This window comes from Brettanomyces nanus, chromosome 1 (assembly GCF_011074865.1).
Source record: "Brettanomyces nanus chromosome 1, complete sequence".
NCBI lineage: Eukaryota > Fungi > Ascomycota > Pichiomycetes > Pichiales > Pichiaceae > Brettanomyces > Brettanomyces nanus.
The window spans coordinates 1,280,057-1,301,250 of record NC_052374.1 but is presented as its reverse complement, the minus strand read 5'-3'; the positions used below and the strand labels follow the sequence as shown (position 1 = coordinate 1,301,250).

General features: G+C 41.6%; 13 protein-coding genes and 1 non-coding gene across 14 annotated transcripts; 6 read left to right on the top strand and 8 right to left on the bottom strand.

Moving 5' to 3' along the window:
- Window positions 1-49: 49 nt before the first annotated feature.
- On the bottom strand, window positions 50-2,218 carry FOA43_000600 (uncharacterized protein; the record flags this gene model as incomplete). The annotated part of the gene is made up of 2 exons (XM_038920928.1): window positions 50-810; window positions 904-2,218. The coding sequence occupies 2 exons, from the start codon at window positions 2,216-2,218 to the stop codon at window positions 50-52; spliced, it is 2,076 nt and encodes a 691-aa protein (XP_038776856.1).
- Window positions 2,219-2,497: 279 nt separating this feature from the next.
- Window positions 2,498-2,941, bottom strand: FOA43_000599 (uncharacterized protein; the record flags this gene model as incomplete). The annotated part of the gene is made up of 1 exon (XM_038920927.1): window positions 2,498-2,941. One exon carries the CDS (start codon window positions 2,939-2,941, stop codon window positions 2,498-2,500), a length of 444 nt encoding a protein of 147 aa, XP_038776855.1.
- Window positions 2,942-3,296: 355 nt separating this feature from the next.
- Window positions 3,297-4,202, top strand: FOA43_000598 (uncharacterized protein; the record flags this gene model as incomplete). Its single annotated transcript, XM_038920926.1, has 1 exon — window positions 3,297-4,202. One exon carries the CDS (start codon window positions 3,297-3,299, stop codon window positions 4,200-4,202), a length of 906 nt encoding a protein of 301 aa, XP_038776854.1.
- Window positions 4,203-4,618: 416 nt separating this feature from the next.
- FOA43_000597 (uncharacterized protein) lies at window positions 4,619-5,065 on the top strand (the record flags this gene model as incomplete). Its single annotated transcript, XM_038920925.1, has 1 exon — window positions 4,619-5,065. The coding sequence occupies one exon, from the start codon at window positions 4,619-4,621 to the stop codon at window positions 5,063-5,065; it is 447 nt and encodes a 148-aa protein (XP_038776853.1).
- Window positions 5,066-6,842: 1,777 nt separating this feature from the next.
- On the top strand, window positions 6,843-8,594 carry GAP2 (amino acid permease; the record flags this gene model as incomplete). Its single annotated transcript, XM_038920924.1, has 1 exon — window positions 6,843-8,594. One exon carries the CDS (start codon window positions 6,843-6,845, stop codon window positions 8,592-8,594), a length of 1,752 nt encoding a protein of 583 aa, XP_038776852.1.
- Window positions 8,595-9,217: 623 nt separating this feature from the next.
- On the top strand, window positions 9,218-10,384 carry FOA43_000595 (uncharacterized protein; the record flags this gene model as incomplete). Its single annotated transcript, XM_038920923.1, has 1 exon — window positions 9,218-10,384. The coding sequence occupies one exon, from the start codon at window positions 9,218-9,220 to the stop codon at window positions 10,382-10,384; it is 1,167 nt and encodes a 388-aa protein (XP_038776851.1).
- An 89-nt stretch (window positions 10,385-10,473) lies between these two features.
- On the bottom strand, window positions 10,474-11,886 carry SHM2 (Serine hydroxymethyltransferase, cytosolic; the record flags this gene model as incomplete). The annotated part of the gene is made up of 1 exon (XM_038920922.1): window positions 10,474-11,886. The coding sequence occupies one exon, from the start codon at window positions 11,884-11,886 to the stop codon at window positions 10,474-10,476; it is 1,413 nt and encodes a 470-aa protein (XP_038776850.1).
- Window positions 11,887-12,303: 417 nt separating this feature from the next.
- On the bottom strand, window positions 12,304-12,916 carry RPS16 (40S ribosomal protein S16; the record flags this gene model as incomplete). Its single annotated transcript, XM_038920921.1, has 2 exons — window positions 12,304-12,711; window positions 12,896-12,916. The coding sequence occupies 2 exons, from the start codon at window positions 12,914-12,916 to the stop codon at window positions 12,304-12,306; spliced, it is 429 nt and encodes a 142-aa protein (XP_038776849.1).
- Window positions 12,917-13,363: 447 nt separating this feature from the next.
- RPL13 (60S ribosomal protein L13) lies at window positions 13,364-14,124 on the top strand (the record flags this gene model as incomplete). Its single annotated transcript, XM_038920920.1, has 2 exons — window positions 13,364-13,367; window positions 13,535-14,124. 2 exons carry the CDS (start codon window positions 13,364-13,366, stop codon window positions 14,122-14,124), a joined length of 594 nt encoding a protein of 197 aa, XP_038776848.1.
- A 197-nt stretch (window positions 14,125-14,321) lies between these two features.
- Window positions 14,322-14,660, bottom strand: FOA43_000591 (uncharacterized protein; the record flags this gene model as incomplete). Its single annotated transcript, XM_038920919.1, has 1 exon — window positions 14,322-14,660. The coding sequence occupies one exon, from the start codon at window positions 14,658-14,660 to the stop codon at window positions 14,322-14,324; it is 339 nt and encodes a 112-aa protein (XP_038776847.1).
- A 342-nt stretch (window positions 14,661-15,002) lies between these two features.
- On the bottom strand, window positions 15,003-16,643 carry FOA43_000590 (uncharacterized protein; the record flags this gene model as incomplete). Its single annotated transcript, XM_038920918.1, has 1 exon — window positions 15,003-16,643. One exon carries the CDS (start codon window positions 16,641-16,643, stop codon window positions 15,003-15,005), a length of 1,641 nt encoding a protein of 546 aa, XP_038776846.1.
- Window positions 16,644-17,294: 651 nt separating this feature from the next.
- CCT2 (T-complex protein 1 subunit beta) lies at window positions 17,295-18,875 on the top strand (the record flags this gene model as incomplete). The annotated part of the gene is made up of 1 exon (XM_038920917.1): window positions 17,295-18,875. One exon carries the CDS (start codon window positions 17,295-17,297, stop codon window positions 18,873-18,875), a length of 1,581 nt encoding a protein of 526 aa, XP_038776845.1.
- Window positions 18,876-18,993: 118 nt separating this feature from the next.
- On the bottom strand, window positions 18,994-19,065 carry FOA43_000588. The gene has a single exon. It is a non-coding gene; the product is annotated as a tRNA-Thr (tRNA).
- Window positions 19,066-19,448: 383 nt separating this feature from the next.
- Window positions 19,449-21,128, bottom strand: FOA43_000587 (uncharacterized protein; the record flags this gene model as incomplete). Its single annotated transcript, XM_038920916.1, has 1 exon — window positions 19,449-21,128. One exon carries the CDS (start codon window positions 21,126-21,128, stop codon window positions 19,449-19,451), a length of 1,680 nt encoding a protein of 559 aa, XP_038776844.1.
- Between the last annotated feature and the right edge of the window lie 66 nt (window positions 21,129-21,194).

Genomic DNA, 21,194 nt, shown 5'->3' with positions numbered 1-21,194 from the left:
TAATAAAATTATATGCTGTTAGCAATCTGAGTAGATACATATGTATTAGCTACACCCTTTTGGCTATACAGAACTTGTGGAAAAATACCTGGCCAGGCAACCTTTCGGACAATTGGAACTTACTATCGAGCTCATCAACGGTTGCCATAGTCTGGACAAATATTTTTTTAACATGCTCGTTCTCAACGACAGGCTTGTAGGTATCCCGGTCAACCATCCCTTGGAAGAATGAGTTGCTTTGAATGGTAGTCACATATGAGCTAGTTTGAAGAGACTTCCACCAGAGATTAAAAAGCTGAATCTCCTTAAATGGGATGTACACCAATTTGGCTAATCCATACGATCTATCTGGATCAATCATATCCTCACAACGTATAGTTTGCCAGCCATCTGATGCAAGTCCCTCGCTGTTGAATATGAGGAACTCTCCTTTAGATTTATCAACAGGCATGTTAATGTCGATGTAGTAGTCACAATCATCAATGGCAGTGGAGGCAAACTCTGGATTATACTGGTTTTTATTATTAAATCCTTGTTGTTCCAAATATGTAGAGTTTCTCAAGCCAGCAAATGATTTGACTTTTGGCTCGACAAAGTCACCCGGAAGCATACCACGGAAACCATTCTCTAAGTAACGGAGTCGCTGATTGGAGTTGAGGAAAAAAGAAGATGGGTAATGATACCATTCCCTGCCGATGCAGACGTTTTCCAACCGGTTATCTGAATTAGTATGCGGTTGATTGGCAAGAGCTTTGAAGGCAGATAATGGAGCGCTGTAATTTTTAACCACTGCAACAGTACGAAGAATACCTAAGAGTGAGGTAACACAGAGTATTGAAAAGCACAGAGAATGGTAAAGGAATCTTCTTTTTTGAGGAGTCCCAAAGAATCTGATAAACTTACTAGTGAAAATTGCGGCAGCGACGGATATCAAGTGGTAGACTGGATACATAAACCTTTCTTCTTTGTGAGGTTGTGAGCAGAAAATTGCCAACCAGATTATGACAGGAAGTTTGTAGACTGCAAGGCATTGGGAGGTCCCCATCTTGAAACTTCTGGAGAAGATGAAAATCAAATCAACAAGCGCCATCAAGAATATGGCATGGAAGTTTAAGAGTAGATTCAAAAAGTAGTAGCCTGTAGATTCGACGCCAAAGATGCTAGGACCAGTTTCACTGGATGCATGAAAGACGTTGTACAAGGCAATGTTCAAAGGAACAAAGGTGACTTTATCATAAAATAAAAAGTCAATTTGGGAGCCAAACCAGGCAAACAAGTAAATACAAGACATGCCGGCAAGGAAATAGATCAGAAGTGCCCATTTACGGCTGTTCATACGTGCTAAGGGTAGAGGAATGACTTTACCAAAGGTAATACTCAGAACCACATGGAAAATAAATGGAGCAGTAAGAACCAAAGCAAAAGGCCAGCCAATCAACCCCCCACAAGACGCAGTAGCCACCGAAATGGCAAAGTACTTATCACGTCTGGATAGAGACTCCTTGTATAGAGAGCATAAAAATATCTGGGGAGAAGTGAGTCCCTTTGAGGTAGACGATGTAGCCTTTTCGGCAGGCACATCTATCGACTCCTCGACGCTATCTGAAATCGAAGTGTCTGGTGTTTCGGTGTAATTGTTAGTCTGTGCTTTGGTATAGCTCAGAGAAAAGTCTTTTTCAACCTTATGGGAAAAATCATCATACCTGAAGTACTTGATAACGGCAGCTGTGGAGAACATACCGAGCACAAGAGCAAAACTGCTTGGCAACAAGCTAATAGAAGCCTGGAAAACACCAGGACTTAGGATCTCGTAAACTAAGAACCAGTTGGAAACGTCATTATCAATAAAGCTTAGCGCATCGGCCAATTGACATTCTGCAAAGGTAAATGAAGTGCCTAGGGCAACACGAACAAGGTAAAAAAAAGTATAGGCCGGAATGGCACCTTCAGAAAAAGCACCAGAGATTTCCAAAGACTTCTGGATCCACGTAAGCGGATATTTGAGAAACAGATAGGGAAGAAGATAAGTCCAAGAACGAATTGCATATTCGGGTTGGTATTCCCAAGTCTTTTTACCGAAGTAACGTGTAAGGAAGTTCAATGGCTCCCAATAGTTGTAAACTTCATCGCAGTCTGATATAATTCCATTGAATGCACCATATAGACGGACGGCAACAAGGGTGACGATCAAAAAGAATCCCGCGTTAAAGCCAGCCATCATTAGTTGAAAGAGAATGGAGGACAAAAAGAGACAGAGAAGACATATTTTCCAATCCCTCAGACTTCCCTCCTGTTATCTCATTTCGATCTCTATTTTATCAGGTGGGCCGATCAAGAAAAACAAAACAAGTTGGGAAAAACAGCGAGATAGGCAAAGTTTGGTGTGTCGTTGAAGCTCGACTAAGCGCTTTACTTAGAGCATTGAGTGCACCTATAGGATACTTTGGAATAGATAAATAAATAAATAGATGAATAAATAATGCGAGAGAGAGAGAAATCAGTTGTCCTTCTTCTCATCAGGGCCCCACCTATTCTTGGAGTTTCCCTGATAAACTAAAGAATTCTTATCCAACCGCTTGCCAACAAGAACGGTGTGAGGTGGCTGGAACTCTCTCTTGTCGCTGTAGGTGTTCTTAACTTCCCACCATGGGACATCCTTCATAATCTCGGCTTCTCTATTGTAGTAACTGAAGGTTCTTCTGACCAAGTCTCTATCCTGCTCGGCTTGAAGTAGTGGTAACAGATGAATTCTGGCCCACATCTTCTCGCGAGAAAGCTCCACGTTCTCTCTGTTACCTTGTATAACTTTGTAAAAACCATAAGAGGTCACGGCAAGTAATATTCCGAACCAGATCGATGGTCTAAAACCTCTGGAGGGAAGATTTCTTCTCCATTGAATAGGCTCGTATCCTTTAATCGGTGGCAGATCCTGGCTGGCCATTTTTAGTTGTATACACCTGTTGCAATTAGAGTGTACTTGATGTTACAACGATGAATGCACCAGTTGATTCGCTGTCGCTCGCTGGTTCCAAAAATTTTCCTTTGCATCAGCCACCGTAGACGTATCTGCACCGCCACGTCCATATGGTTCTCGGCTTCGGCGGAGGGCTGTCCTTTTAGAAGATCACGGAGTTGACTCAATTAAGATCTCAGGACATTTAATAAAAAGTCCGATTCAAAATGACGTCTTACCATCTTTGGCTTTCTGTTTTTTGTTTTTGTTCTTGTTCTTGATTTTGTTCTTGATTTTGTTCTTGTTTTTGTTGCTTTAACTAGTTTCCATTTCATCACCACTCATGTCCACTAAAATTACTGGCAAACAACAGGTAGAAGATCTGTTGAATAAGTACGATAACTTTCTCTTCGACTGTGACGGAGTTATCTGGTTGGATAATGCACTTTTGCCATATGTCATCGAGACGTTACAGATGCTTCGATCGCATGGAAAGCAGTTGATTTTTGTCACTAACAACTCGACAAAATCTAGAGATGACTACGTCGACAAGTTTGCTAAATTCGGATTGACCATTTTGAAGAAGGAAGTGTTTGGTAGTGCATACGCTTCGGCAATCTATGCTAAGAATATTATTAAGCTTCCTACTGAGAAGAAAATTTGGATTATGGGAGGCAAGGGACTCGAGGTTGAGTTTAACGAGGCCGGATATCAGACATTAGGAGGTAGCAGTATGCCTGAATTGGATAAGGAACTTGATCTTAGTGATTCGAACGATCCTATCAATAAGATCGATCCTGCAGTGGGAGCCGTTGTAGTTGGATTGGACACTCATATGAACTATCACCGTCTCGCTGTTACTTTACAGTATCTACGCAATCCTGAAGTGGTGTACATTGCCACAAATATAGATGCCACTTATCCTGCTAACGGAATTATCCTCCCGGGGGCTGGATCTGTAGTTGACTCTGCTTCCAGTTGCTCGCAGAGAACACCTGTTTCGTGTGGAAAGCCTAGTAAGGGAATGATGGATGCTATTGTTGAAGCTCATGGTATCGATAAATCAAGGTCCATCATGGTTGGTGATAGACTCAACACTGACATGAAATTTGGCTCTAGCAATGGGTTAGATACGCTATTGGTGTTGACTGGCATTGAGACGGAAGAGGCCATGAGAGCTCTTGATCAAAGTTCCCAGCCTACGTATTATGCTGCCAAATTAGGCGATCTTTTTGAGCTCCATCATTAAGCTGATCATTTATAAGAATAGAATAGAAGAGAACAATAGAAATAAAACAATTACGTAATGCATAAACCGAGCCCTTAATAGAACTTTGAACTTTTACTTTTTCAAAGAGGACAATTGGGAAGTAGCTGGTGTGAAGTTGTTAGTGAGACGGAAATTAAGACTGATAGAGTAGGAAAGCATTCTTCTTTACTACGATTCAGATTTATGGTGACCTAAGAGGAATCTGTATAAGGAAAACGTTAAATAAGGTTTACAGATATCAAGATACTTTCGTTAGAGGATTAAGCTAACTTTACTCAGTTGACATACGTCATAGAAACGAAAAAGAAAGAAACAAGGACACTTTTACATTTAAGGGTCCGTTCATAAATTTGCTAAGCAGAACCAAGACACACACAGCAAGTGCATCATAAGAGATGGCTGTTACACAAGAAACGTTGGAAACTTCGGAACTAATTAACTGGACGATTTTTCAAGAGTTGTTGATGATGGATGAAGATGAGGAGGGGTTTGCACTTTCATTGGTACAAACATTCGTCGAGCAGGCGAAGGGTATTTTCAAAGAGATGTCTGAGTTACTTGAGAGTAACGAGAAAAGTACGGAACAACTTCAGAAACTATCCTCCTTGGGTCACTATCTAAAGGGGTCAGCTGCTGCTTTAGGGTTACATAAAATACAGTACGAGTGTGAGAGAATTCAGAACTATGGGAAGGAAAACAACTTTGATAACTATGAGAAGGCTGTAGTTGCTAAAAACTTGAATGACTGGTATCGGTGTTGTGATGACGCTTATGATTGTGCTCTTGAATATTATAAGCAGAGTAAGGATTTAATGAGCGAATATTTCAAGGATCCACTCTGAGGACATAACCGTACAGATTCCATCACTCATATGCTCCATCACTCCATCGCTCCATCACCTCGTTGATCACTCAATTATGGTAAATAATTACAATGCTTCTTGCATTTTTGCGTTTTATTTTCTTGCTTTAAATACTAAAAATATCATGTTGGAACAACCCTTAAATAAATTTTTAGACGTCTATGTATATACCAATCGAACAGAATACCTATTCCTCTTTCGTCTCATCCGTAGGCTTAACGTTGTTTTCCAGAAATGAGTAGGAAAGAATGAGCGCTGCCGACAATAGGCCAAATGAAATCACAATCGTGTTTAGTTGTTCATCAGAGATCATGGTGAAATATGGAATATGACAGCTGGCAAGACACCAGAAACAGAGGTCTTTCAAATTCATCAAACCTATTGACATTTGTTAATAACCCATGTGCTGGTGTACGGATGTAAACCATTATTATGTAACTTGCGAAGAGTATTGCACTAAGAATAAATGTATAGCCGTTCAGAGAACTTGAGGATCTTTTCCCCAAAGATCTCTTAGCGGAGAATTCATTGGTCCAGATCTATAAGCTCATATCAACATTGATCAGGGATTGAGCAGATGAGGAAAGTTGCTCCGATGCTGATAAGTGAAAAAATGCCCCCAGCAATGATCCAAATCTAGTAATATACGGCACTCCCAGGTAATTGCAGATAGACGCATAATATGATAATCATACTATAGCCTACTAAGGCATTATAGGGCCCCGGTAAGAGGAAGTAAAATAGATTACAGTCAATTTGAAATTTTGAGTAATACACGCAACGGCATTCCCGACATATGAGGCCACCCACGCACAGTTTCCTAAGACGTTATGGCCCGTTCTCAATAATGCCTTATATAGTTTCCTAATTGATCAATAGTTATACGGCGGCCAGCAAATCATTGAAGACCCGTTTGTATATTGTCCTGTCACTTTGTCCGGATGATGTCGAGAATCCCTGAAATATTCTATCATGTCAACGATAAGAAGCAAGTTCACGCCATGAGTAAATCTCCTCAATATTTTTTTCTGTATCTATAGTTCATTGGGTCCCAAGGTTATCCCCTAAGTTACTGCTAAGATACACTATGGCTTTCTATGGCCCTACGAATTCTACGAGCTCATCTATAGGTCATATGGTTTCCCTGCTTAGAGCTGAAATGATTCCAACGTTGCTTTTCTGTAAGGCATTTTTGTTTCTTTTTATTATCTTACATTAACAGATGCATAGTTAGTTTGATAACAGATAAGATCTTCCAAAGAGGGTGACAGTGAAAGAACGAATGATTAAGAACTGTGGTAAAACTATACAGGACAGGACTCCGCTGTTATACCAAGATCTGATCCACCATCCTCGCCCATTGGTTTGTCCACCTTGCGGAGCACCGTTCTTAGCTTTGTTCGTCTTCTGGCCGCTTCGGTCTGTCAAAAACTCTTTTCTTTTTTTCTTGTTTGTGGATCTGATCAATAGAATGGCATTATTAATGTGGCATAATAAACGATAAGCTTTCTGAGCTGCTTCTGATTGTTGAAATTCTCTTTCGTTAAGCGGCTTTTCCCGTTTCTTTTGATAGCATATTTCTTCTCCTGGTTGTTCGTGCCGTTCCATCCTTTATCAGTATCTGCTATCTGGAGTGCAGTTTTTCTGATTATGTATGCTGGTCGGGTGCAAGATAGGGGGGTATTTAAAAGGACCAAATTCTCCATCTTTTTCTAAACTCTGTTCTGCTGGTTAATTTAACAATATATCCTCAAATATGAGTACTAAAGATATCGAAAAGGACCAGAGTAAATCTGAGGTTGAGACATCTGTATCGCCTGTTCAAGAGTATGCTGCTTCGCAGACAACTGAAGAGAAGCCAGGTTACTGGTCAAGATTCAAAAATTCTTTCAAACCTTACGAGGTTGAAGAAGTGGACGAAAGCCTTTCCACTGTTGAAAAGGCCAATATTAGAGCTGCGAGAGCTCCTTTGCACAGGAATTTGAAGAATAGACATTTGCAGATGATTGCCATTGGTGGTAGTATTGGTACCGGTTTGTTTGTTGGTTCGGGTAGTGCCTTGGGTAGTGGTGGCCCAGCTGCCTTATTGATTGGCTGGATGCTCACAGGTCTTATGATGTATTGTACCGTTCAAGCCATGGGTGAATTGGCTGTTACATTCCCTGTTTCGGGTTCTTTCGTTCAGTACAATACCAGATTCATTTCTCCAGTTTGGGGTTTCTGTATGGCTTGGAATTATGCCATGCAATGGTTAGTTGTCTTGCCATTGGAATTGGTTGCTGCTTCTTTGACTATCAAATATTGGAATGATAATATTTCTCCTGCAGCTTGGGTTACCATCTTCTACGTTGTTATCGCTAGTATCAACTTCTTTGGTGTCAGAGGATATGGTGAGGCTGAGTTTGTCTTCTCCATAATCAAGGTTATTGCCGTCATTGGTTTCATCTTCTTGGGTATCATTTTGACCTGCGGTGGTGGACCGGACGGTCACTACATTGGTGGTAGTAACTGGCAAAATCCAGGAGCTTTTGCCAATGGTTTCAAGGGTGTTTGTTCTGTGTTCGTCACTGCCGCTTTCTCGTTTGCCGGAACAGAATTATGTGGTTTGGCTGCCGCCGAGACTGCCAACCCAAGAAAATCGCTTCCAAAGGCTACAAAGCAAGTTTTCTGGAGAATTACCTTGTTCTACATTATTTGTTTGACATTGATTGGTCTTTTGGTTCCTTATAATGACCCTTCCTTGTTAAATGCTACTTCTTCCGTCGATGCTCAGGCTTCTCCATTCGTTATTGCTATTGTTGATCACGGTATCAAGGGTCTTCCGTCTGTGATGAATGCAGTCATTATGATTGCTGTCCTTTCTGTTGGTAACTCTTCTGTTTTTGGTTGTTCTAGAACTTTGGCCTCCTTGGCTGAAATGGGTATGGCACCAAAATTATTCGGTTACATTGACAGAATGGGTAGACCTTTGGTTGGTATTATAATTTCTTTATTGGTCGGTTTGCTATGTTACTTGTCTGCATCTCCAAAGGAAGGTGATGTCTTCAATTGGTTGTTGGCATTGTCTGGTTTGTCTTCGGTGTTTACTTGGGGATCTATCTGTGCTTGCCATATTAGATTCAGACAGGCTTTGAAATCGAAAGGAAGAGATACCGGTGAGTTGGTGTATACTTCTCAGTGTGGTGTTATTGGTTCTTATTGGGGTGTTACCTTGAATGTTTTGATTTTGATTGCCCAATTCTACGTTGCTTTGTTCCCAATCGGTGGCTCTCCAAATGCCGAATCTTTCTTCGAGGCATACTTGACCGCACCTGTTTTGATTGCATTCTACATCTTCTACGTTGTCTGGAAGAGAGACCTTACATGGTATATTCCACTCAGTGATATCGATCTTGATACTGGTAGAAGAGAGATGGATTTAGAGCTTGTTAAGCAGGAGATTGCAGAGGAGAAGGCTTACATCAGAAGTAAGCCATTCTACTTCCGTATGTACAAGTTTTGGTGTTGAGCATCAAAACTGATCACCGTAGGCAGGACCACCGGTATCTGTTGCTTTTATCTATTGCGTAATAATATTAATGACGTGAATCAGTTACATGTAGTGCGTACCATCTAGATAAGTTTTTTGGTGTGGGTATTATATCGTGCGGCTTAGCATGCACTACTAGCCTACCCCACGTAATTGTTTCAATTTGAACTTATGACACCGGGATGCATAATTCTTTCATGCGGTTATCGGCGAAACGGCGATGAGAACCGACATGATTTGCAACCAGTTTATTTGAATTACCTGCCTGTTATAGCGATAGTTCAGTACTTCGTAGTTCCCTGCTGATAATTTTTCTCTCAGTTGTTCAAAGATTAGTGGGGAAGAGTAATGTGATTTTGGTAATAGCGTTTCTTTTGACCTACACTTCTAACTTCATGTAACCATCAGTTTTTTTTACTAGTTAGCCGTGGTTAGGTCCGACACTTGTGAGCTTGCTCATTACTGTAATAATATATTTCTTACTTTCTTTAGTTCCTTCCTTCCTTCCTTCCTTTCCTTTCTTCTTTCTTTCTTCTTTCCTTAGCTTGTACCTTATACTCAGCTTTCCCCACATTATTTCAATCTATTCATCTCTTTGCGCCATGCCTTCCAGAAAATTAACCTTCATTCCTGGTCCTATTGAATTTACTGACACTGTCCTCGAGGCAATGTCTACGCCGTCTCAGGCCCATACGTCTCCAGAGTTTGTTGCTATCTTCCAAGAGGCACTAAAAAACACTAGAAAGTTGTTTCAGTCTACCGACCCCGAAGCACAAGCTATTGTTGTTTCCGGATCTGGAACTCTTGGTTGGGATCTCGTTGGTGCCAATATTTTAAATCCCAACGAAAGGGCATTGGTTGTTTCGACTGGTTTCTTCTCGGATTCATTTGCAAGCTGTTTGAGAGTTTATATTGGTGACAGAAATGTTGAGGTCTTGAAGGCCAAGCAGTTCGGTTCTGCTGTCGACACTAGTGAGATTGAATCTGCTTTGAAGACAGCTAAAGATGCAGGTAAGCCTTACAATGTCATCACCATTACTCAGACAGATACATCTTCTGGTGTGTTGAGTGATGTAGCTTCCATCAGTGCTGTCGTCAAGCATGTTTCTCCTGAAACTCTTATTGTCGTTGATGCTGTCTGTGCCACTGTCTGTGAGAACCTTGAGTTCGATAACTGGGGGATTGACTATTGTCTTACTGCTTCTCAGAAGGCTGTTGGTGTTCCAGCTGGTCTTTCCATCTCATTCGCCTCGGCTCGTGCAGTGGAAAAAGCCCTAGCCAAAGAGCATCCTGCAGGTTTCTACACTGACTTGCAAAGATGGCTTCCAATCATGCGTGCCTATGAGTCCGGAAAGGGAGCCTACTTTGCTACTCCTTCTGTGCAATTGATTCACGCCTATAACCAGTCCCTTTGTGAAATTTTGTCCCATTCTATTAAGGAGACTTTTGCTGCCTACAAGACTGCCTCGGACAATTTCAAAAACAAGCTTGCCGATTTGGGTTTAAAACTTGTTCCTGTGTCTCGTGAGATTGCGGCCCATGGTCTAACTGCCATCTACTTTCCTGAAGGCATCGACGGTCCTAAGCTATTGAGTAACGTTGGCGAGAAGGGATTTACCATCGCTTCTGGTATCTATGAGAACTATAAGGATAAGTATTTCAGGGTAGGCCACATGGGTGTTAGTGCTATCGGTGCCAGAAAGAAGGAATTGGACGATTGCTTTGAAGCCATCAAGTCTTCTTTGCAAGAGTTGGGTTACAAGCAGTAAATAAAATAGAAGTAGACAAAACAAGATAACATATATAATTAAAAATATCTAACGGTTCCGTTGAAGGACCGATCCTCGATCTCATCTACTTACACAGACAGTGGATATTCACCAGCCCAGTCAAAGATCTCCTTCTTCAAAGAAGTCAACTCTTCTGAAGGCTCAGCAATCTTGTCCTTGAAATCTTTCAATCTGTGACCATCAGCAGGAAGGTTACTTTGAACATTCTTAGCGAAAGTGATTGCTGCATCAATGTAGTCAACAATTTTCTTGAAGTCCTCCTCATTGGCACCTCTCGTGGTCATGGCTGGAGCACCAATTCTGACACCACCTGGAACCATTGCAGATCTATCACCGGGAATAGAGTTTTTGTTCAAAGCAATGTTGATCTTCTCACAAACAGCCTCAACTCTGGCTCCATCGATACCCTTATCTCTCAAAGAGACCAAAACCATATGAGAATCGGTACCATCGGAAACCATGTGGTAACCTAACTTCTTGAATTCGTACTCAAGAGCCTTGGCATTCTTCAAAACTTGTTCTTGATACTCTTTAAACTCTGGAGTGGCAGCCTGTTTCAAAGCAGTGCACAAAGCAGAAATAGTGTGATTGTGGGGACCACCTTGGTGACCTGGGAAGACGGAGAAGTTGATTCTGTTCTCCAAATCGTAGTAGATCTCTTTTCCAGTCTTTGGATTGACAGATCTAACACCCTTTCTGAAGAAAATCATGGCACCTCTTGGTCCTCTAAGTGATTTGTGAGTGGTGGTGGTGACAATATCAGCATACTCAAACGGAGAAGGAATAACACCTGCAGCAATTAAACCAGAAATGTGGGCCATATCAACCATCAAATATGCACCGACTTCATCAGCAATCTCACGCATTTTCTTGTAGTCAATCAAACGGCAGTATGCAGAGGTACCGGCAACAAGAACCTTTGGTCTGAACAAGTTAGCAGTCTTTTCCAACATATCGTAGTCGATCAAACCGGTTGCTAAATCAACTCTGTAAGGCATAGTCTCAAAGTAGACAGAAACGGCAGAAATCTTTCTAGCCGGAGTCTGATAACCGTGGGACAAATGACCTCCATGAGGAAGATCAAGACCCATCAAACGTTCGTGGGGTCTCAGAATGGCACCGTAGACCTCCATATTGGCAGGGGATCCGGATAAAGCCTGGACGTTAACTCCCCATTTCTCTGGGTCCAAATGGAACGCTTTCAAGGCACGTGATTGACACAAAAGCTCCATACGGTCGATATTCTCATTACCACCGTAATATCTTCTGCCGGGCAGACCTTCAGAGTACTTGTTGCACATTGGAGATCCTAGTGCATCAAAAACTGAAGTAGATGTAAAATTCTCTGAGGCAATGAGGTTAATCGAGTGTCTTTGTCTATTGATTTCATCCTCGATGATCTTGGCAACTTCAGGATCCGTCTCCTTCAAATGCCCGGTTAACATCTGGCGATGGGTCTGTGAAAGTGTATCGCGAGTCATAGCCAGAGTTCGTATAATAATTATTTTACAAGTTTTTGTCTTGCTTTACAATTGTGAAAAGAAAGTCCCAATATCAAATATTTAAGGTATTTCTTCCGATGAAAAAATGACCACAAAAAAAAACAATTCACAAATTACAGCATCTCAAGAGATCAGAGTAATGAATAAAGGAGTCATACTGAGAAAAAAAAAACCGTGCAAAATTGAAAATTGTCAGAAAGGAGTCAAAACAATACATCACGTGAACCACAGTCATGTGTAGGATAATAAAACTACGCTACTACTAGCACTCATAGATATTAGCACTTTATGTATTTCAGATACGTGAAACAAACACTTGTCCGATGCAGAAATGCCTGCAAACTAAAGAGAAAGAAGGATACATATATAAACATACGACAAAAGCCTCTTCCATCTTTAACGGTAAGACTTCTGGTATCTTGCTCTGGCACCAGCACCACCAAACTTCTTTGGCTCCATTCTTCTGGAGTCGGCGATCAACAAAGTTCTGTCATAAGCGGCAAAGATCTTCTTTAACTCGTTCTTGGAAGCCTCATCAACGTATTTAGCAGTGTAAGCGATCAATCCTTTGGCAAGAGCCTGTCTAATAGCGTAAACTTGGGAGACATGACCACCTCCAGTGACCTTGATTCTGATATCTAAGTTGGCAAATTTGTCCAAGCCAACTAAAAGTAGAGGCTCGTAGACCTTGTGTCTCAAGATCTCTGGTTGAACAAGTGTGATTGGGGCACCGTTCACCTTAATGAGACCTTTACCTGCCTTAACGTGAGCGACGGCAGTAGCGTTCTTCTTCTTACCAAAAGTCTATGAAATAGTGTTAGTAAAAGGCTAAATTTCTTGGGTCAGAGTGTGGAATTTAATAGAATGAGCATTGCTCTAAGGACGATTCAGTGGTGTGGTAGTCGTTGTGCAGTTGATACATCTGTGGTCCTGCAATTTCATTCTCTCTTGTTCCAATCCTTCTCTTCAACTTGAATTTCTAACATACTTGAACCGATGGAGTAGACATCTTGCAATCTATGGTTATACTATGGTGTTGGATGTAACTTCAAACTAGAACACGGGAGGACTCCTTAAAGGAACTGAAATTTTTTGAACTTATTGAGAAAACTTTTTTTTCATCCAAGGGAAAAGGATCTGACGAAAGTGCGATCCCACGCGAAGGTGTTTGGTGTGTGACTTGCTTTCTGTTCCTAGCTGAAAGAAAAATTTGGTTGGCGCGAAGACAGAATCTAGAAAAGATTGGATCCACCGGGGACGTCCATCCCTGTAAGAGAATGCGGATCCAGCTGGGCCAGCGGGCGGCTTCCCGGTAGGGAAAGCTGAAGATTTTTTTTCTCTTGCCAAAATTTTTCACCCATTTTCTTGAGAGGCAAGTTGAATTTAACTTCTCTTGTAAGTTCTAAATACCTTTTCATAAGTACGATCGAACAGGCTCATCTAATATCTTCACACAATGGGTATGTTAATTTCACGAGGGATAGGAAACTGGAGGACTGTGTTTATCAGTGGAATGATTGAATGGACTCAAAATGACATGAGGCAGAATCATTCCATCGACTAAAGCCATCTCTCTCTATCCTGTTTTTGTTCAAGCTAATTATTTACTAACACACTTCTTTTATAGCTATTGGAAAGAACTACGCCCTTTTAAAGAATCACTTCAAGAAGCACTGGCAAAGAAGAGTCAGAGTCCACTTGGACCAGGCCGGTAAGAAGGTTTCTAGAAGACATGCCAGAATTGTGAAGGCTGCCGCTATTGCTCCAAAGCCTGTGGATTTGTTGAGACCTATCGTCAGATGTCCAACTTTGAAATACAACAGAAAGGTCAGAGCCGGTAGAGGTTTCTCTCTCTCTGAGGTGAAGGCTGCTGGTTTGAATCCTAAATATGCAAGAACCGTTGGTATTGCAGTGGATCACAGAAGAGTGAACAAATCCGTTGAAGGTTTTGAAGCTAATGTTGCTAGATTGGAGAGCTACAAGAAGTCTTTGATTGTCTTTGATAAGAATACCAAGCCAGCCGGTGAGCAAGTTTCCGTTGCTGCTGCATTCCCAATTGAGCAGCCTGCTCCTGAGACTGCTCCAAGAGCTGTTGTTGTTCCTGAGGAGACCGCTTTCAAAACTCTTAGATTTGCTAAATCTGAGAAGAAATACAAGGGTATCAGGGCTAAGAAAGCCGCCGACAAGGCTGCTGCTGCGGCCGAGAAGAAGAAATAAGCTAGTCGGTTTGTATAGCACTTGCGCTCATATATAAATTAAGTCACTAATTTGTCTTAGATTGTACATAATGTAGCCAGAGGTAGCCAGCGGTATATCGATATATCGATATTCCCAATCTCCGTCGTTTACAGCTTATTGGTCTTATGACATTATATTAGTAAGATATACACAACTAACGACATCAGTTTTTATACTTAGTCGAACAAGCCCATACCCATGTCATCGTCAGACTCCTCCTCCTCAGCAGACTCATCCTCCTTTTCCTCGTCACCACCAGCAGCGGCAGCAGCTCCAGAGGCAGTGCCAGATGGGGCAGCACCACCAACAGCAGCACCAGATGGAATAGTGAAATTAGCCAACATTTTTTGCAAGTCATGGCCCTCCAAAGCTCTGGCATAGATAGAACCCCAGATGTGGTCCAGTTCGAGGCCAGCGGCATCGGTCAACTTCATTAAGTTGTCGGCAGACATCTCCAACTCGGCGTCAGCCAAGATTACGGCGGCGTAAGAAATTGCTTCTTGTTCAGTAGACATTTTGACTCAACTAAATGCTTGGAATAATCACTTTTAAGCAAATAATATGCAGACTAATTCCTTATCCTACAAGAGAAAGAACGTCACTCTTTACACTTTCGAACCAAAAAACTTTTCCTCCAAGCTCGTCTGAAAATTTTTTTCTTTCCATGGCTCTGCTCAATCTTCCCGATTTGAAATCAGAAATAACTTTCAGGCAGTGTAAACTTTTCTTGCCTATCAGGGTGTAAAGATCAAGGGTTTCTATGTCACGTGATGGTGAAAGAATGTCGAATGTAATAAAATATAGCTAGTTGGCTTATATAAGTCATGCGTTGGAATACCGAATGAGCCAAGTTCGTCTCAGTTCAATTCAAAACACTTCTTAAGATTCTCGTAGATTAAATAACTGATAGAAACTGCAGGAGCCACTTTGGCCAAGTTTGGAACTAATCCTTTGTACAAGCCCTGTAATCCCTCCCTAGCAACAGTCTGTCGAGCCACGTCAAAGAAACCGGTGTATCTATAAGGGTGAGCAAAAGTTCCTTGTGCCTGTAATCTTGTTCTAAGTAAGTTGACAGGATAAACCATGCTTGCACCGAATGTTCCACTGGTAGCACCCATAGTAAGTACAAGGAAGTTTGGAAGTGTAACCTCATCAATTGATGTACCCTCTGCTTCCGCCTGTCTCCGCATATACCACCTTTTCAGGGTAGTGAAAGTGCCCAAATCCAAGGCCGCATAGGGGAACATACCACCTAATCCCACAAGCAAACCTCTATAAAAAATCCGAAGCTCCCCTTCATTGAACATATCTTTGGCAGTATGAACCAGAAGTGCAGTACCTGAGAAATCCGAGTCCAAAGATGCGCACTGGATCCGGTATTTCAATGTATCAATAGGGTAGACAGTTATCTGAGCACACACTCCTCCAATGCCTCCACTAATGTACGTAGCAGCCCTAGAAAGCTGTGATTCGTCCTCTACTCCCTCAACACGACACATAAATCGTTTAGCAGCCTCAAACGATCCAAACTTCATCGCACTCTCCGGAAACACTTTGAAAGCATTGAGACCATTTCCCGTATAAAATGCCTTCAATCCTCCCTGTTTATAAATAGTTCTTGCTGCACGAACCAACGGCGACTGAATCTTCCGAGCAGACACTTTGCGATGCTCCTTCTCCTCAGCCATTCTTTGTATGGCAGTTTTTTTCGTAAGAAGAGTAGAATTGAGATCAGTTCGAGCAATCAAGAATACCTTGATACGATCCAAAGGTGCAGTAGTAGTTCTGGAAACAACCCCTGATATACCTCCAGCTAAGAAATAGCCCACATTCTTCTGAATGTCACTTCCTACGGTAACATCACCATCCGAAGAGATATTTTCAAAGTCATCGTTGAAGAATCGAAACGCTGTTGTAATTCTGGAACCGTTAATTCGAGGCATAAACAGAAGCCCGTCCCTGAAAGTATCCAATGCAACGTAACCCTGGTTTCTCGTGTCCAGACTGTTAAAGAATATGTTGAGTTCTAAAGATGTGGGTCTAATTCCCATCTGCCTCAAATAAGACTCCACATCTTTCTTAGTTATCCGGCCGTCATGATCCCTATCCACCTCTCGAAAGCCTAGTTCAATCTGTTCTTCCGCTGTCATTAAATAATTATTGAACTGTCCGAAATTAATGCAATCGACCTCACTGGTACCTTCGGGAATCCTTTTGGTGTTGGGGTCACTGCTAATCCCTGGTTGTGGTGTATTCAAAAATGCCTTATAAATTTGCGACATAGCATGTGTAGACTCCTTCAAAGGATGATCGGTCCTAACCAACGCTCTTTCAAAATCTTCCAAGGTAATTTTACCTCTATGTGCAGTGTCGATATCGTTAAATAGTTCTTTATGCCTTCGGAATTTCTGTTGGATCTTGGATTCTGGTGAACTCTTAGGAGATGACGAAGATGATGGAACCGATGGAACCGATGGAACCGATGCTGAAGGTGACATTCCTTAAATTGATTAGTTAGACTTTCAGTTGATAGAATTCGTTCCATATACAAATGCTTGTGGGGTGTCTGCGTGTATACACAAATGGATCACGCTCCAGTTTTATGGGCAGCAAGGAGAATGAATGAGATAAATGCAGTTGAAAAGAATATCAGTTGATTCCTGTGGAGATAGAAACTTCTTATAGCAAGAGCAACAGAAGGAAAAATATCTAGGACGCAAGTTTGTTCTCTCCAATATTTTTTTTCTTAGAGGATTTGAGATGAGTGAAAAATTGAGAAATCGGAAATCTTGGGATTTCCGTATTGACAGATCTCTGAAGACTAACAGTCAGGATGTTAACACATTAATGAATGGTCTTAACTTTAAAATAACTCTAAAATACTACCTCTTGTTGCCTTGGCATCGTTTTCATTTTTTCTTTTCAACTCTAGTTTACCCACGTTTCTGTTATTTGAATAAACAGCGTAAATGCTTCGTCGTTATGTAATCTGTTGTATGATTTCTGAGACGCCCGCGACTAAGAAGAAAGTGAATTTTGAAGACTTAAAATTTTTTTATCTCTCTCTCTAAGTGACTGTCTTGATTTCTCTTATTAAAGGAAAGGGTAGCGATATATTCAATCCCAATTAGTATCTGTTCACAATGTCAATGAACATATTTGGAGATCAAGTGACAGAGGAGAAGGGGGAAAATGCCAGGCTCTCATCGTTTGTCGGCGCCATCGCCGTGGGTGACTTGGTGAAGTCCACTTTGGGTCCCAAAGGTATGGATAAGCTTCTTCAAAGCATGTCATCAGCTGAATCAATGGTGACCAATGATGGTGCCACTATTTTGAAATCTATTCCATTTGATAATCCAGCCGCTAAGGTTCTTGTTAATATTGCCAAAGTACAAGATGATCAGGTCGGTGACGGTACTACATCGGTCACTGTACTAGCATCCGAGCTTTTGAGAGAAGCTGAAAAGCTAATCGACCAAAAAATCCATCCTCAGACGATTATAGAAGGTTACAGAATCGCCAGCAAGGCGGCATTGGCCCAGCTTGTTTCCTTGGCTGTCGATAATTCGGATGATTCCGCCAAGTTTAGAGCAGATCTAGTCAACATTGCCAAAACTACGCTCTCCTCGAAGATTTTATCACAGGACCGTGATTACTTTGCCAATTTGGCTGTTGATGCTGTACTCCGTCTTAAAGGTTCGACAAACTTGGATCATATCCAAATAATTAAAAAGGCCGGTGGTAAGCTCTCGGACTCTTTCCTAGATGAAGGATTTATATTGGACAAGAGGTTTGGCGTGGGCCAACCAAAACGTATAGAGAATGCAAAGATTCTCATTGCCAACACTCCTATGGACACCGATAAAGTGAAGATTTTTGGTGCCAAGTTCAAAGTTGATTCTACCAGCAAATTGGCCCAGTTGGAGACAGCTGAGCGTCAGAAGATGAAGGGTAAGGTGGAGAAGATTGAGAAATTTGGTATCAACTGTTTCGTTAACCGTCAACTCATTTACGACTGGCCTGAGCAGTTATTCACAGATGCTGGTATTAATTCCATTGAACATGCAGACTTTGATGGTGTCGAAAGATTGGCTTTAGTTACAGGCGGTGAGGTTGTTTCTTCATTTGATGATCCCGAAAATGCCATATTGGGTCATTGCAAGTCCATTGAAGAAATTATCATTGGTGAAGATGTCATGACTAAATTCACGGGCACCGCTGCTGGTAAGGCAGGTACTATTGTTTTAAGAGGCTCTACAGAGCAAGTATTAGATGAGGCTGAGAGATCTCTCCACGATGCTCTTTCTGTACTTACCCAGGCAACTAAGGAGACCAGAACGGTTCTTGGAGGTGGTTGTTCTGAGATGAATATGTCCAAAGCTGTTGAACAGGCCGCACAGAATGAATCCGGAAAGAAGTCACTCGCCATTGAAGCATATGGTCGAGCTTTAAGACAGCTTCCAACCATTTTGTGTGACAACGCTGGTTTTGATTCCAGCGAGTTGGTTTCTAAGCTTAGATCGTCCATCTACAACGGTTTGACCAGCTCTGGTTTAGATCTAGAGCACGGTACTATAGCCGATATGAGGGATTTGGGTGTCGTGGAAAGTTACAAGTTAAAGAAGGCTGTTGTTTCTTCAGCTTCTGAAGCTGCTGAGGTCTTGCTAAGAGTTGACAATATAATAAGGGCTAAACCTAGAACAGCAGATAGAGGCAGAGGCCACCCTTAATGGGGATAAGGATAGTTTATTAAGTCTAAGTAATATGGTACTGTTTAATACAGTCTGATTGATTTCTCATAAATGCATCGTGTATTGTCCGTTTGATTATAATGCTAAAAAAATGCATTGCCCACTGCCAGAATTGAACTAGCGACCTTTGCATTACAAGTGCAACGCTCTACCACTAAGCTAAGAGGGCTAAACCAGTTTAATTTTAGCTCGTTGGGTATTAGTAATATTTTTCTCTATCTGGTAACTGACTGTCGAAATTACATTTCAACACGAAATATGTGTTTATGGCGGACCATGCAATGAGGTAGCTAAGATAAACTACTTGTAATAAAAAATGCACTGATATTTTCTTTTACGAGTAACACTGAAGGGTTTATTTTCAATTACTTGTCTTCTTCTTCATTCCAATGAATTCAAGTTGTAACTCAGTGTTCGGTTACACATGATAATAAATCCAAAAATCAATTTCAACATACAAAAACTATCCTAAATATGTAAACGTTATGATGCACAAACAAGGAGGAAGGCAGCTCCTTTGATCGAATCATGTAAGTAGCGAAACGCACTACCTTAATCACTCTTACTCTTTGAGGCATCTTCGCGGCTCACACTTGTGTTACCGTCATCAGCACCATCTTCATCATCGTCTAACTGAAATTTGCCGTCACCTTTAAACCCTTTTGCCTTTTGTTGTTCCAATTCCAAATCGTAGTCCACATTGGAAGGATCTTCAAATGGATTCACCTCACTTTCCCCAATTTTCTTCGCAGACGAAGCATCAGGAGTAGGAAGCGTGGATGCCACCGAAGAAGGATCTTGGAATGGATTAGCACCAACCTCATCATTACTCTCTAGGCTTCGCAAGTCATCAAACTCAAACTCATTTCCGAACTGCTCACTGTTATTAAACACGTCAGCGTTGCCTGCAGCACCTTCCACATCAGCGCTTTCGGAACTAGGGATTTGGCTAGATGCAGCCAAAAGATAAGACGAATCCGTTGGCCTCCAAATGATGACGATACCGATGAAAATAAGGAAGTACAAACAGGCGGGCCAAAAGTTTGTAAGCACTTCATCAAACTTCCACAACTTCTCTATGGACTCAGCCACATTATCATTAAACAAGATTATGGTGGATATGACGAAGGCAAAGATCATAAGCAACATAGATACGAAGATCAAACGGAAAAGCCTCCTGTACATTCCCAATTTGACGACTTGGTTCTGATCTTTCAATTGTTTCACAGTCTTTTGCATTGAGTTGAGAACCATAAAGTAGAATACCATGAAAAGAATGGCCAACGGAAAACCGATGATAAGAATAAGCCAGGAGTCCGCTTCATAAGTATCGACAGAATAAGAAGTGTCAGTGGCAGACTCACCAGGTTGAGACTCGCTACTATAGTAGTTGAGACAAGTGAAAGCGGCAAGTAAAACAAAGTGTGCAGAAGCCAAAATCTTGCACATGTTCATGGTTTTCCTAGAAAGCTTTGGATACACAATACCATAACCGAGGGAGATGATCAATAGAAGAAAGAGCGAGAACGACACCTTGAAAGCGTTCAAAAAGGAGATCACCACGATGTAAAATCTAATTCCGCCAGCCATAGGGTACCTCTTGTTGTTATTCTCAAGGTCGTACAAAGACCAGGTCATTATATTTTCCACGGTAAGGAAGACAAAGAAACCTGCAAGGTACTTCTGTAAGAGTAACAATTCCGAGCGATGCTTGAAGATCTGAAAAATATACGTGCATAAACACACGGCATAGATAACAGCCAATAATCCATACAATGGGAGTAACGGAATCTGGGAAGCGGGCAAACTACCGAAAGAGTTGTGGAAATTGATCAACATCTTAAAGGTATTCGTTTTGGTAGTGAAATCGGGCGTATAGGCAGCCACACAGTAATAGCCGGTCTTGGACACCTTATAACTGAAATCGTTGGTTCCAAGATCTGTAAGAACAACTGATTTGATAGTTGCATAAGAAGTAAAATTATCGTCGACAATAAACTGGTTCAATTGGTCGCTGGAACACAATTCGTTGGATACCATCGTCTCGGTACAGATATACCTTCTTCTCCTGTTAGACTCGTCATAGACCCCGAGACCATCGATATCCTGGTACTCAAAAATGACCAAAGAAATAGCTGCTTTTTCTGTGGAGGGATCGACATCTCGGAAGGATTGGACATCAATTTTGATGAAAGATTCGTCAACTCCACCCCAATCTCGCTTACTGTACATACCTGTACAGTGCTCGGCGGCATCGGATGTTATTAACGTCTTCTGAGCACAAGCCCCATAAAACAG